The 13,045-nt window shown below is 45.5% G+C and overlaps 1 protein-coding gene across 1 annotated transcript; it reads right to left on the bottom strand.

Moving 5' to 3' along the window:
* Positions 1 to 199: 199 nt before the first annotated feature.
* LOC114593642 (kazal-type serine protease inhibitor domain-containing protein 1-like) lies at positions 200 to 13,045 on the bottom strand. Its single transcript, XM_028722177.2, has 4 exons — positions 12,470 to 13,045; positions 3,125 to 3,285; positions 2,515 to 2,659; positions 200 to 1,652 (listed from the first exon to the last, which is right to left on the bottom strand). The coding sequence occupies exons 1-4, from the start codon at positions 13,038 to 13,040 to the stop codon at positions 1,522 to 1,524; spliced, it is 1,008 nt and encodes a 335-aa protein (XP_028578010.2). The 5' UTR covers positions 13,041 to 13,045; the 3' UTR covers positions 200 to 1,521.

Here is a 13,045-nt window from a genome sequence, read left to right as displayed (position 1 = left end):
ATCAGAGTTGTCTGGAAGTAAAAGGAGGATTTAATTGTGCTAATTGTGATATTTTGTCACCAGCTTTAGTATGACCAGGTCCTACTTTCCAGCATTCAAAAGGCTTGTGAGCTAAAACTTAACACCTCCAAAGGAGGTTTACCCTTATAATGGATCTGAGGTGTCCATGGAGTATAAAAAGAGGAACTTATCACCAGTATTGCCTTATATATTATGTGCTTATGAATATTTAACTGTTGTCCTTAGACTTAAATACATTTATTTGCAAATAAGCAATCTGTAGTTTGTCAAATGTTTTGTGCTGCAGATTACCCTAAAATGTTAGATTGAATTATTTATGTGAAGCTGACCTTGAAATAAATCCATACTGTGATAGATGAAACACGAATGCTTCAGACATGGAAAATTGTTTGTTGAAACCATAGTGAAATTCACCTGCAACGGGACCACTTTGCTTGATTAACTTCCATGCCACAAAGATGTGGTATTCTAGTTTTAACAATGCCAATTTACAGGCCTTCAGCATATAATGGGAATTCCCAGAATATTTCAGCTTCTCCAACAGAAAAAAAAAGGTTGAAGAGTATTGCCTTTCACTCCTGCAGCATGTCACTGCTTTATAAAAATGGCAGCAATTCTGAATCAGCTGGTACCACTGGGTTTGGAAAGGGTTTTCTTCCCTTTTGCATGGGGACTAAATAATATGCAACTATCCCCGTGACGGGGTGAGCTCCCGTTGCTCGGTCCCTGCTCCTGCCAACCTAGCAGTTCAAAAGCATGTCAAAGTGCAAGTAGATAAATAGGTACCGGTCTGACAGGAAGGTAAACGGTGTTTCTGTGCGCTGCTCTGGTTCGCCAGAAGCGGCTTAATCATGCTGGCCACATGACCCGGAAGCTGAACGCCGGCTCCCTCGGCCAGTAAAGAGAGATGAGCGCCGCAACCCCAGAGTTGGTCACGGCTGGACCTAATGGTCAGGGGTCCTTTACCTTTACCTTTACCACTGATCAGGGCAGTGAAAATGTTTTGGGATGGTCACACTACTGCACTTCCAATCAGTGTAACTTCCTGCTGAAATCCTGTAACTTTTTAACAGGTTATTTTTGTCCCACTCTTGTTGCACTCTGGACAGCAATCACGTGGTGGTATCGGTCTTCAACAACTTACTGTGACTGTGAAGTCCTCATGTGACTTTCCTGCCCTACAGCTGTATGACAGAGAGCTATATCTCACACAAGGAATTGTAGAGGGATCTTGATAAGTGCAACGTTTATATCTTTTGCCACTATGGTTTTTCTCAGTGTGCAGGATTCTGAATATAATAAATATAATGGAGGCTTAAAATTAGAATAGTGTGATTGAAATGGTATGTATACTTCTAGGCACTGTGATAATTTCTAGAATTTGATACACATTTTTGTTGTGATAATATGAGGTTTCAGGACAGTGCAAATCACACAAGCAAAATGGATGAACTTGAAAGCATCAGCACGTAACAACCCCTTACACAATCCAAACTTGCTTCATTTTTCATAGTCTCCAGATTCATATTCTGCCTCTTCCTCGTCTTCAGCAGAATCAAAATCGTCTCCGTAATCTGTGCCATCGCTTGTGCTCCAGCTGCCAGGAATATTCTGGAAATTTAATGATGAGTCTGCAGAAAAAGGGACATTTAGTGTTAACAATTAAGCTTGTGATTGGGGAGTGGCCATAAGTTAGTGGATAGGGCCCTCTTTTGCCTGCAGGAGGGCCCAGTTTCATTCCTGGGCAGGTTCAGTTCAGGTAGCAGGACTGGGAAACACTGATTTAAAAAAGCCATTATGTCCACTGAAACATAGATTCCCTATCTAAAACATACAGTGGTGCCTCGCAAGACAAAATTAATTCGTTCTGCGAGTTTTTTCGTCTTGCGATTTTTTCGTCTTGCGAAGCACAGTGTCGGAAAAGTTTTGGAAAAGCTTCAAAAATCACCAAAGTCTTCAAAAACCTCAAAAAAGGCTACCACACCGCGTGCTATGAGTTGCTCCTCGAAGTCAAGTCGCAACTGTATTAACGGTTTTAAGAAAAAGGAAACAAACTTGCAAGATGTTTCCGTCTTGCGAAGCAAGCCCATAGGGAAAATCGTCTTGCGAAGCAACTCAAAAAACCAAAAACCCTTTCGTCTTGCGAGTTTTCCGTCTTGCGAGGCATTCGTCTTGCAAGGTACCACTGTGCTGGTTTGAAATGAACAATTTGGGTTCCTATTAGCAGAATCAGGCAACCACCACCGAAAGCTTGATCTTTTTATGTCCTTCCGCCAGCAGACTTTTTGGGAACTGATTGTTTTTAATAAAAGGGCTGGTGCCGTGCTGTTTATATTATTAATAGATATACATTTCTATCAATGTTAATTTTTTTCTTAATTATTGTTTTTTTCTATGTTTTTAGGTTTTCTTACTTTTATCTGTGAACCACCCTGAGTCCCCTGTCATGGAAAAAGGACTAATAATAATAATAATAATAATACAGTAATTTACCATCAATAACTTTCAGCATTGCAGATGAATAGGCAAACCCATATTTGTTTTTTGTTTGGCATATGTAGACACCTTCATCTGATTTCTTGATCCCTTGAATTTGTAACCATCCAGACACACTGTACTTCCGAGGTCCCCCTCTTGCCTGAGAAAATGAAAGCCAAATAACAAATAAATGAAGGTCAAATAATAAATAGGATGAAGTCTTCACCGTGTATACTCCACTGACATCAGTGAAATGTACATCATTGAGATTTTGATTGCAACGTTATATATGTTCTGTGGTCATGTACGGAGCAACTACTTTTGCAATGTTCCTCAACATGGCAAAGAGGAGAGCAAAGAGGACAAGCAAATTGTTGGTTTGCTTTTTTAAATTCAACCTGAACAATTTGCTCATCCCAAACTCCAAGTCATTTATGAACAAGTTAAAAATCGCTCCCAAAAAATTGCTCCCAAACCAATCCTCGGTTTTCTTTTCCCAGCCTTGAAAGGTGAGGAATTCTAGATGTCTTCTTCAGCCGCCATTTTGTTGTAGGGAGAGGTCTGTGTCTCCTGATACCGCAAAGAAAAGGTGATTATATCGCCTTACCTACTTTAAACTGTATACCTGTATTGAAATATGAGCATCATCTCCTGGCAGAAACATCTTATTTCCTTTCTTCTTCCACTCAAGGTGCGGCATGGGATATGCAGATACCTCACAACCGAAGATGACGTCATTCCCTGTGAAATTCTGGGTGTCTCGAGGTGGCAAAGAAATAACAGGAGCTGGAAAAGACACAACTGAGAGGATCACCATGCTCAAGAATCACATTAAACAGCTTTCACAACACAGGCTAATTCTATTCATTTGTTTATTTTATTTACTTGTTTTATAAAATTTGTACACTGCTTGATTGTAACAAACAAACAACTCAAAGAGGTTTTCTTACGACAAGCATTGTGTGTTATGCCACCGCCCTACAGCAGCCAATTTGTGACTGGCACACACAGCACTCACTCAATGCACCCAATAACTCCCAAAGGTTGGCAACTCCTGACAACTCATTAGTGAAGTCACAAAGCTTTGGTGTTTGTGATTCGAGGACCCGTTACCCGCTTGGGAATAATAAAGACACATGGACACAGCATATTAGGTTAATGTGCTAGAAAAGGCCACAGCTTTATTGATTACAGCATGTGAGAGGTATTGGCTTAGGCATTGGACAACCACAAATTTTGACTCCACCCACTCAGAGAGGGGTGAGTCTGATGAGGGTTAACCACCAGTAGGGGGAGCCTGTTGATGCAAATACAACTATAAGCTCTCCCCCGATGTCGTGCCATGGCCCCCAGCCGCACAGGGCATCGGACAGGATCCACGACTGCCGGATTCCTTTAATGGAATATCCAAAAGTGAAGGGATAGGCGATGGCCACACCTTGCCCTTCCATACACCAACAACCTATTCCAGTGCCTAACTGCTAAATACCAAGAAAGTTGTGACGATTGCTACGAGGTAGGCGAAAAAACCAAAAGGTCAGTGCCAATTTGCCAATTGGAAAAAAATCCTACCAGGCCCCCTAGGCAACCAGGGCGACCAACCACAGGTCCATAGCAAGGTCAAGCGAACAGCTAAGCCCTAAAGGGAGTGGTGGGTGGGTGACCTGAAGAGATCGGCAGTGCAATGGCGGGGAGAGCTGGCGCGGCCGCATTTGAGCATATAAACCACGCCCCCAAGCTGCCGCCCGATTGGGTGTTCTTCTGGGAGGCGTGGCACGCCAGCAATGGAGCAGGGCAGGGGCCGGCACGCCCCCTGCATAACGCGGGAAACTGTTCCCGCTCACAATCCCTCCCCTCCTGGAGGAGGAGAGGCTTTTTCATAGAGGGTTAGATAAATCTCCATGTGAGCATGTCCCAAGAGTGAAAAGAAGGAGCAGAGAAAGTGTCATGGGCCATAAAATTGCCTGTGTGCACGGTTTGGGAATTGTATAAGTTGTTTTGGGGTTTTTGAGACCAGAGTTTGCAGCTGTGTTGTTTGTTTGTAGACTGTGTCATCTCTGACCGTGAGAATTAGGAGTACACGTGTGACGAATGGGACTGTGGTAACCAAGAATGGTCTCATGTTTGCACTTCTGCAAAACCAAGGCAAGGTCAAATTGCTGATCTATTAGGCCTAATAAGAGCCAGAGTTAGCCACTAATAGATTTTAATCCCGAAGGAGCTGGAGAAATAACTTTCCCTATGAATGGCCGAATGAAAACTGCTTAATATTTCAAAAAATATGCGGTGTAAAGACTAAAAACAAACAATATGTCAACAAAATCTTTAAACAAGTACAAAAACACAACCAATAACCAATTAAACACCAATATAACAAAGCACATAAAAACATTAAACAAATCAGAGGATTCAAACATGTCAGACTGGGTTGTTGTTGTTTAGTCGTTTAGTCATATCAAACTCTTTATGACCCCATGGACCAGAGCATGCCAAGCACTTCTGTCTTCCACTGCCTCCCGCAATTTAGTCAAACTCATGTTCGTAGCTTCGAGAACACTGTCCAACCATCTCGTCCTCTGTCGTCCTCTTCTCCTTGTGCCCTCCATCTTTCCCAACATCAGGGTCTTCTCCAGGGAGTCTTCTCTTCTCATGAGGTGGCCAAAGTATTGGAGCCTCAGCTTCAGGATCTGTCCTTCCAGTGAGCACTCAGGGCTGATTTCCTTCAGAATGGAGAGGTTTGTTCTTCTTGCGGTCCATGGGACTCTCAAGAGTCTCCTCCAGCACCATAATTCAAAAGCATCAATTCTTCGGCGATCAGCTTTCTTTATGGTCCAGCTCTCACTTCCATATATCACTACTGGGAAAACCATAGCTTTAACTATACGGACCTTTGTTGGCAAGGTGATGTCTCTACTTTTTAAGATGCTGTCTAGTCAGACTGGGTTATGGGTCAGCAAACTCCTGGTCATCTCAAGGTGTCTGAAGCAACTGGTGGTTGCTGATTCATATTTGCCACAGGGAAAACAGGTGGAAATGACCATTTTCTGGGGACTGCATCCTATGATATTATGAAGGGTGTGGTGCCAGGAGTATAATTTCCCCAGATGATGGTATAGGGGGAAGCAGTCGTTCAAGTAACCTGGTCCCAAGCTGTTCAGGGCTTTTTAATGTTAACAAACAGACCTTGAGCAGGGCACCAAAACCAATCTGCAGCAAGTGCAGTTCCCACAGCATGGGGAACGAACAATAAATAATTGTCCTTTTCTAAGCAACTCCGAAAAGCATTTCATCCTCACAATAACCTCTTGCAGAGGGAGAGTGACTTTCCCAAGTACTGAACCCAGAATTCTCCCTCCCACCTGTGGCCAAGAAGACTGTAATCCTGAGTAGATTTAGGCAGTTCAAATCCCATAGACTTTCACAAGATTAAAGCAGGTCGCTGCATGCATGATTGCAGCTCAGCAGCTAGCCAGTGCTACACTGGCATTTTTTAAAAAAAGCATTTTTAAGCATTGTTTGTGTTCTTGTTACCACTGCTGCACACAGTGAAGCCGAACACCCCATCTGTTTACAAGAATGCTTCGATTCCCCCCCACACACCTCTTTTATTCCAAATGGTAGCTGTTAATTTTGAACCCAGCATGAAGGACAGTTATAACTGTGAACCATGTGAGTTGCTGCCAGTTCATTTGGGCACTAAATTCTGTTTTATAACTTTCATTTTGATCAAGCTATTAAAGTCATTATGCTTTTTTGCGGGGGGGGGGGGGAGCACCTTTTAAAAATGTAATTACAATGCAGTTTTCCATTTCACGTTCAGATTAAATTTGTGAAATACTAGACCACGTAGAATTTTTGCCATTTGTCTGAAGGACGTCGATGTGGTTTTCAATTGTGTTGTTTTCAAAAATAAATAAATAAAGAGTATGTCATATCTATATAATATATATCTATATACACAGATATACATACGACCACTAGAGGGAGTTGATTTAATGTCTTCCTTTGAACACATTAAATGAGCAACCACTGTACAGTGGTACCTTGGGTTAAGTACTTAAATCGTTCCAGAGGTCCGTACTTAACCTGAAACTGTTCTTAACCCGAAGCACCACTTTAGCTAACAGGGCCTCCCGCTGCCGCCGTGCCGCCGGAGCCCGATTTCTGTTCTTATCCTGAAGCAAAGTTCTTAACCTGAAGCACTATTTCTGGGTTAGCGGAGTCTGTAACCTGAAGCGTATGTAACCTGAAGCGTATGTAACCTGAGGTAACACTGTAATAAAGATTGGGGCTTTTGAAGATGCAGAATTGAAAAAGCATATCTGTTGTTGAAATCCTGTATTTCCCATTGTTGAATGGGGTTTCAGTCAAGTAAGAAGGCATCAGATAATAATAATAATAATAATAATAATAATAATAATAATAATAATTTTTTATTTATACCCCACCCTCCCCAACCAAGGCCGGGCTCAGAGCGGCTTACAAGCAATAATAAAAACAAGAAGAATGATTACAACTTAAAAACAAAAATAAAATACAACATTAAAATAATGGAACATTAAAATATTAAAATGTAGCCTCATTGCAGGAGGAGAAGGAAAAGAAAAAAGAAAGAGAGGGAGGGAGGGAGGGAATCAAATTGGCTCCAAGCCAAAGGCCAGGCGGAACAACTCTGTCTTACAGGCCCTGCGGAAAGAAATCAGATCCTGCAGGACTCTGGTCTCATGAGGCAGAGCGTTCCACCAGGCTGGAGCCAGAGTTGAAAAGGCCCTGGCTCTGGTTGAGGCTAATCTAACTTCCTTAGGGCCTGGGACCACTACGGTGTTGTTATTTATGGACCTTGAGGCTCTCTGTGGGGCATACCAGGAGAGGCGGTCCCGTAGGTACGAGGGTCCTAGGCCGTGAAGGGCTTTAAAGGTCAAAAGCAGCACCTTAAATCTGACCCTGTACTCCACCGGGAGCCAGTGCAGCTTGAAAAGCACTGGGTGAATATGCTCCCATGGCAGAGACCCTGTGAGGAGCCTCGCTGCAGCATTCTGCACCCGCTGGAGTTTCTGGGACAGCTTCAAGGGCAGCCTCGCGTAGAGCGAATTACAGTAGTCAAGCCTGGAGATGACCGTCGCATGGATCACTGTGGCCAGGTCGGGGCGGGAAAGGTAAGGGACCAACTGCTTGATGCGGCGAAGGTGGAAAAATGTCGCCTTGGCTGTTGCTGTAACTTGCGCCTCCATGGAAAGGGAGGCGTCAAGGATTACACCCAAACTCTTAACGGAAGGCAATGGCACTAATTGGGCCCCCGCAAGAGAAGGGAGTTGGTCCCTCATCCCCATGCCATCCCGACCTAGCCATAGGACCTCTGTCTTTGAAGGATTTAGTTTCAATCGGCTCTTCAATCAACAACAACAGCAACTACCCCACCCATCTGACTAGGGTTGCTCATTCCTTGGCAGAGAGGGGAGAATGCACTTAAACACATAATCAAATAAGAAGAAACACATCCCCCCCAAACTGAGAACAAAGTAGGGAACAGATTTGACTTTTGAGAAAGAGCTAAAAGTGTTGTTCTCTTCATCTGGGCAATGAAGGGGCGCCTCTGTCTCTTGATATCTTAAGTGGGTGCAGCGGATGTGATATTTGCAGAACTGCAAATTTGCCATTTGCTTCCACCCGTGCTCTCAATGGATCTCTCATTTCAGGGGAAATCAAGGCTAAGCCACGGAACCACAGCCCCAGGAATTCCTCACTAGTGGGGAGAGCAGAACAACCCTTATGTTGCCTGACTTCTAGGAATGTCAAACTGACTGCCTCTTAAAATCTTCAGTAGCAATAGCCCTCTCCTTGCGTTAGACGCACATGAAGCAGGTTTGCACGATTAAAGGGAAGAGGGGGAATCCATTACACACATGCATTGTGTGTAAACATCAGAGGAGGGAGAGTCCATATCTGTATAGCTCTGCACACACACAGGCTTTGTCACAAAGTGGAACCCCAGTGCGGCACAAGCTAGGCTGTGAGTAGCCCATGTAGCTTCCTCCATGTGATGGCCTGGGAATCTGATTCAGAGGCTGAACCTGAGGAATCCCAGCCTGCACAGGAGTCCCCGCCTCCAGGGCCGGCTGAGCCGGGGCAGGGGCTTGAATCTGAAGGATTCTCCTGTGCCGGATCCTCAGGAGCAGACACCAGATGAATCCACTCTGGCTCCGGAGGTGATTGAGGACCCATTGCCTGCAGGTGCTCCACTCTCAGCCCCGTCAGGGGAAGGTGAGGTTGCCTCTGGGTCCAGTAACCCTCCAGCCTCGCCTGAGCTGCAGAGGCTCAGGGCAGAGAGGCAGAGGGAACTAAGTTCTCTCAGGAGGAGTGCTCGCCTTAAGGCCAGGAGAGGCAAGTCACCTGTGAGCCGGGACCGCCCTAGGCCCCAGAGGAGATAAAGGCCAGTCAGCCCAGTCCCAGGTTGCGGGAGCAACATCACTGGTAACCTGTTCCTGCCGGCACCCTGACCTGCTCTCCTGAGTTCCTGACCACGCCTGACTCCTCCCTTTGGCCCTCGCTTCGCCCCTGACGGACAGCCTCCTTACCCTTGACCTAGGACCGGACTTAGATCACGCCGCACGGTAACCCCCCCCCCCCGGGACCAGCACGCTCCAGTTGTTTGGGACTACAACTCCCATCAGGCCCAGCCTGCATGGCCAATCTTCAGGGATGATGGGAGTTGTATTCCACAACACCTGGAAGGTACCACGTCGATTACTTCCAAACTAGGCCAGATCAATCAGCTGTGATCATAGGAAGTAAGACCTATTGCAGATACTATATTAATATTTGTACAGATTGAAGAGACTGGAAGCATGAGAACTTTGCTCCCAGTTACCAGCTGTAACTGTTTTAACTACAGATGACGGTGTTTTCACACATTCATTACCTGCTGCCCTCGTCTCCCTCCCATTTCCCCTATGGTCTGTTACCTATGGACTTGTTCATAAATTACACACAACACAAGTACAGGTAATTGTGCACTTGTTGATTTGCACACACAGGCACACAAACTGTACACTCGTTGAATGTTAGTAAAGGGAAAGAGACCCCTGACCATTAGGTCCAGTCATGACCGACTCTGGGGTTGCGGCGCTCATCTCGCTTTATTGGCCAAGGGAGCCGCCATACAGCTTCCGGGTCATGTGGCCAGCATGACTAAGCCGCTGCTGGCAAACCAGAGCAGTGCATGGAAACACCGTTTACCTTCCCGCTAGAGCGGTACCTATTTATCTACTTGCACTTTGACATGCTTTCGAACTGCTAGGTTGGCAGGAGCAGGGACCAAGCAACAGGAACTCACCTTGTCGCGGGGATTCGAACTGCCGACTTTCTGATCGGCAAGTCCCAAGCTCTGTGGTTTAACCCACAGCGCCACCCACGTCCCCATTGAATGTTACATGTGAATAATTATGACAGCATGTTGCTTAATTATTTGTGTGCACAGGTTCACAGATTGCAAACTAGTTGAATGTGACATGTGACCACCTCTTATTTTAGATTGGAAGCTCCCCGAGGACAGGGATCCAGGGGCGGAGGAAGGGGGACGGGCTGCCCCGGGTGTCACCACTAAGGGGGGGGTGACAAAATGCCAGGCGGCACTCACCATAGGGCCTGCAGCGCACCCGAGCCACACATCTCTCCTGCGAGTGACGCAGTGGCTTGGGCACCCGCAGGCTCCATGCTGCCCCAAACTGTCCGCCTACCACCTCTCCTTCAGCTGTAGGTCTGCTGAGTGGGAGGAGGCAGGCAGGCTCCTTGGAGGCCCCACAGAGTGTCCTGCCCAGGCTCACCCCACCCCGTGGGTGGCTGGACCCACCCCTGGGCACAGGGCATGTGTGCCACCCCGGGCGTACCACCCCTGTGCTCTGCCACTGCAGCGATCTATCTATTTTCCCTTTGAAACTCTCACATTACATAAACTGACGACATTCCTCTGTTCATGCCCATGCCCATGCTCAAACACACACATGTACATACTTCAGATATTTATCCTTATATTTCTCTGTTCTATTGGCCCATGGAATCCTAAAAGCGTTTTCCGATATACATACAACATTGTCCTACACAGATCAAGGAACAGGAGAAGATCAGTTCAACCCAGCAAGGGCCTGTAAATTTATACGAAGCATTGCCAATTGCTGTCAGAATTCACTGCATGCCCAATACTACCATTTTACAGGCGCAATTTATGTCACCTCTAGGCTGGCCTGAGATCCTTGTGCTTTTCGTATGGAGAGCTCTGACCACTGCGCCTGCAGAATGGCACAGACGATGCCAGCGTTGCCGAAACATTTCACTGACATTGCCAGTCATACACCCGGGTGCCTTTGTATGAACAGGGTGCCTGGGAGTTATCACTGTGCCACATGTCACATGCGACTGCTATAGATCACTGGCATGCTTTGAAGAATGCAGAAAATCACATATGGGAAAATCTTATATAAATTCGTCTTGGCTCCGTTTCGGAACTGCGTGCCATTTGGACCTCACTCCAAAGGCTGTGCTAAATCTCTTGGAATCCTGTAAAGCGATGATGCTAATTGCAGAAGAATGAATCATTTACACATCAGGCTATAAAGCTGCCAGGAGGCTAAGAACTAATCTCTCCATTTGGTTATCTTTTCCGTTGGGCTTTTTCACATGCAGTGAAGCTGCATGCAAAGGTTTGTTCTTCGGTATAAAAAGAAACATGACCTTGCATGTGATTTATTTAAATCTGCATAAGACTGCAAGGGATTTGGGGGGTCTGAGACTTTAAACATTATATATTGTTTCAGCTTGTACCTTCCTATTTTGACATACAGTGGCTATTTAGATCTTTCATATCAATGTTGCTGTCTTGTTAATTTCAACTTTATATACTAAGATTGGACCTAGCTGCTTTATGTTGATTACTTTTTTAGCTATTAAATAAAGAGAATCTTTTTCCATACTTTTACCCATATTCCTATAGTCTTCAATCCTGCCTTTCATTCATGGATAGTGGTAAAAGGACTCTGTTATGGCCCCCCTACAAATCTGCAGGCAATTTGTTTTCTTCAGCTTCACATTTTCACACTCCCCTCTGATCAACAGGTTGTCAATTCCCATGTGAATTCTACAATGCTAATCTCACAGGCTACGTTGGCAATTCCGTAGCACGTTCACATGCTTTAACAAAAGCTTTGTGGACTCTGCATCCAATGTTTTGTAGCCTCAGAAGACACACTTTGAACAGGACTCCTCGTTGTTACTATTTGTTACCTTAAGAGGAACTTTATCTAATGAAACGTCAATAAGGGGGGAAACTGGATGCAAGGGGGAGTATATTTTCTCATTCCAGGATCACATAATATCACACTTGTGCCTATGTCCTTAGGGAAGCCAAATCTACAATTGAGTAAATCCCAATAAAGTCAATAAGTTTTACTTCTTGCATTGTCAGACTGCAATCCCATATATCCTTACCTGGACCTAAACACCACCGAACACAGTGGGAGTCACTTTAGCATAAACACACATAGGATTTCTCATCTAAACTCCAAAAAGATAACAAATTGCTCATTTGCTTAACTCCCAAAGAGTGATTTCCGAGCCCCTCTGTTACATCCCTAGACTATGCTGCCAAATATCACCATTAGTAAATCTCAGCTTCCCTCAGGTACGCACCATATTTTTCGCTCTATAAGACGCACCAGACCACAAGACGCACCTAGTTTTTGGAGGAGGAAAACAAGGGGGGCGGATTCTGAATCTCAGAAGCCAGAACAGCAAGAGGGATCGCTGCGCAGTGAAAGCAGCGATCCCTCTTGCTGTTCTGGCTTCTGGGATAGCTGCACAGCCTGCATTCGCTCCATAAGACACACACACACATTTCCCCTTACTTTTTAGGAGGGAAAAAGTGAGTCTTATAGAGCAAAAAATACGGTACTTTAGACTCTGCTTTGCCTTTCCTTACCCGATTTGCATGGTCCTTTGTGCTTTATGCTCGCATTTATCCCCTTTCCTGCATAAGCCTCATGGAACTGGCAGATGTTCTCATAGGTCTTCCCTTCAGGTCCACATACAGTCTCCTGCAGCTTGCAGACACATTGTGGCTCGGGGATTTCTCCAGACTTGATGTCACGGACATCCAAACGGCACTCCAGGTTGTCCCCGCATTGCCCGTAAAAATGGCTGCCTTCGTCCAAGTCACAGATCTGCCCCTCCACATTCCCGCATTCGGGACAGCAGCCGCATGAGTCCAACACGGTCCCTGCTTGGCAGGCTGTAGGCACGGGGCAGAGTTCCAGGTTGCATATTCCACAGCTGTCCCCTTCCCTTAGCAGTCTCAGCCATCCTCTGTGGTACCAGGCGGGGAAGGACTGAGAAAGTTGCATCAGGGCTACCAGGAAAACTGTAGCCACCAGGGGTTTCATCTTGAGAATGTCATCAACAAGAAGCAAAGACCTTTTGGAGGCAAGCCAGAAGAAAGGGGGAGAAGAGGAGGAGGAGGAGGAGGAGGAGGAGGAGAGAGCGAAAGAAAGCATGTCAC

Source organism: Podarcis muralis, chromosome 3 (genome assembly GCF_964188315.1).
Source record: "Podarcis muralis chromosome 3, rPodMur119.hap1.1, whole genome shotgun sequence".
Classification (NCBI taxonomy): domain Eukaryota; kingdom Metazoa; phylum Chordata; class Lepidosauria; order Squamata; family Lacertidae; genus Podarcis; species Podarcis muralis.
Note: the sequence above shows the minus strand (reverse complement) of the source record. Positions and strands in the feature narration are given on the sequence as shown.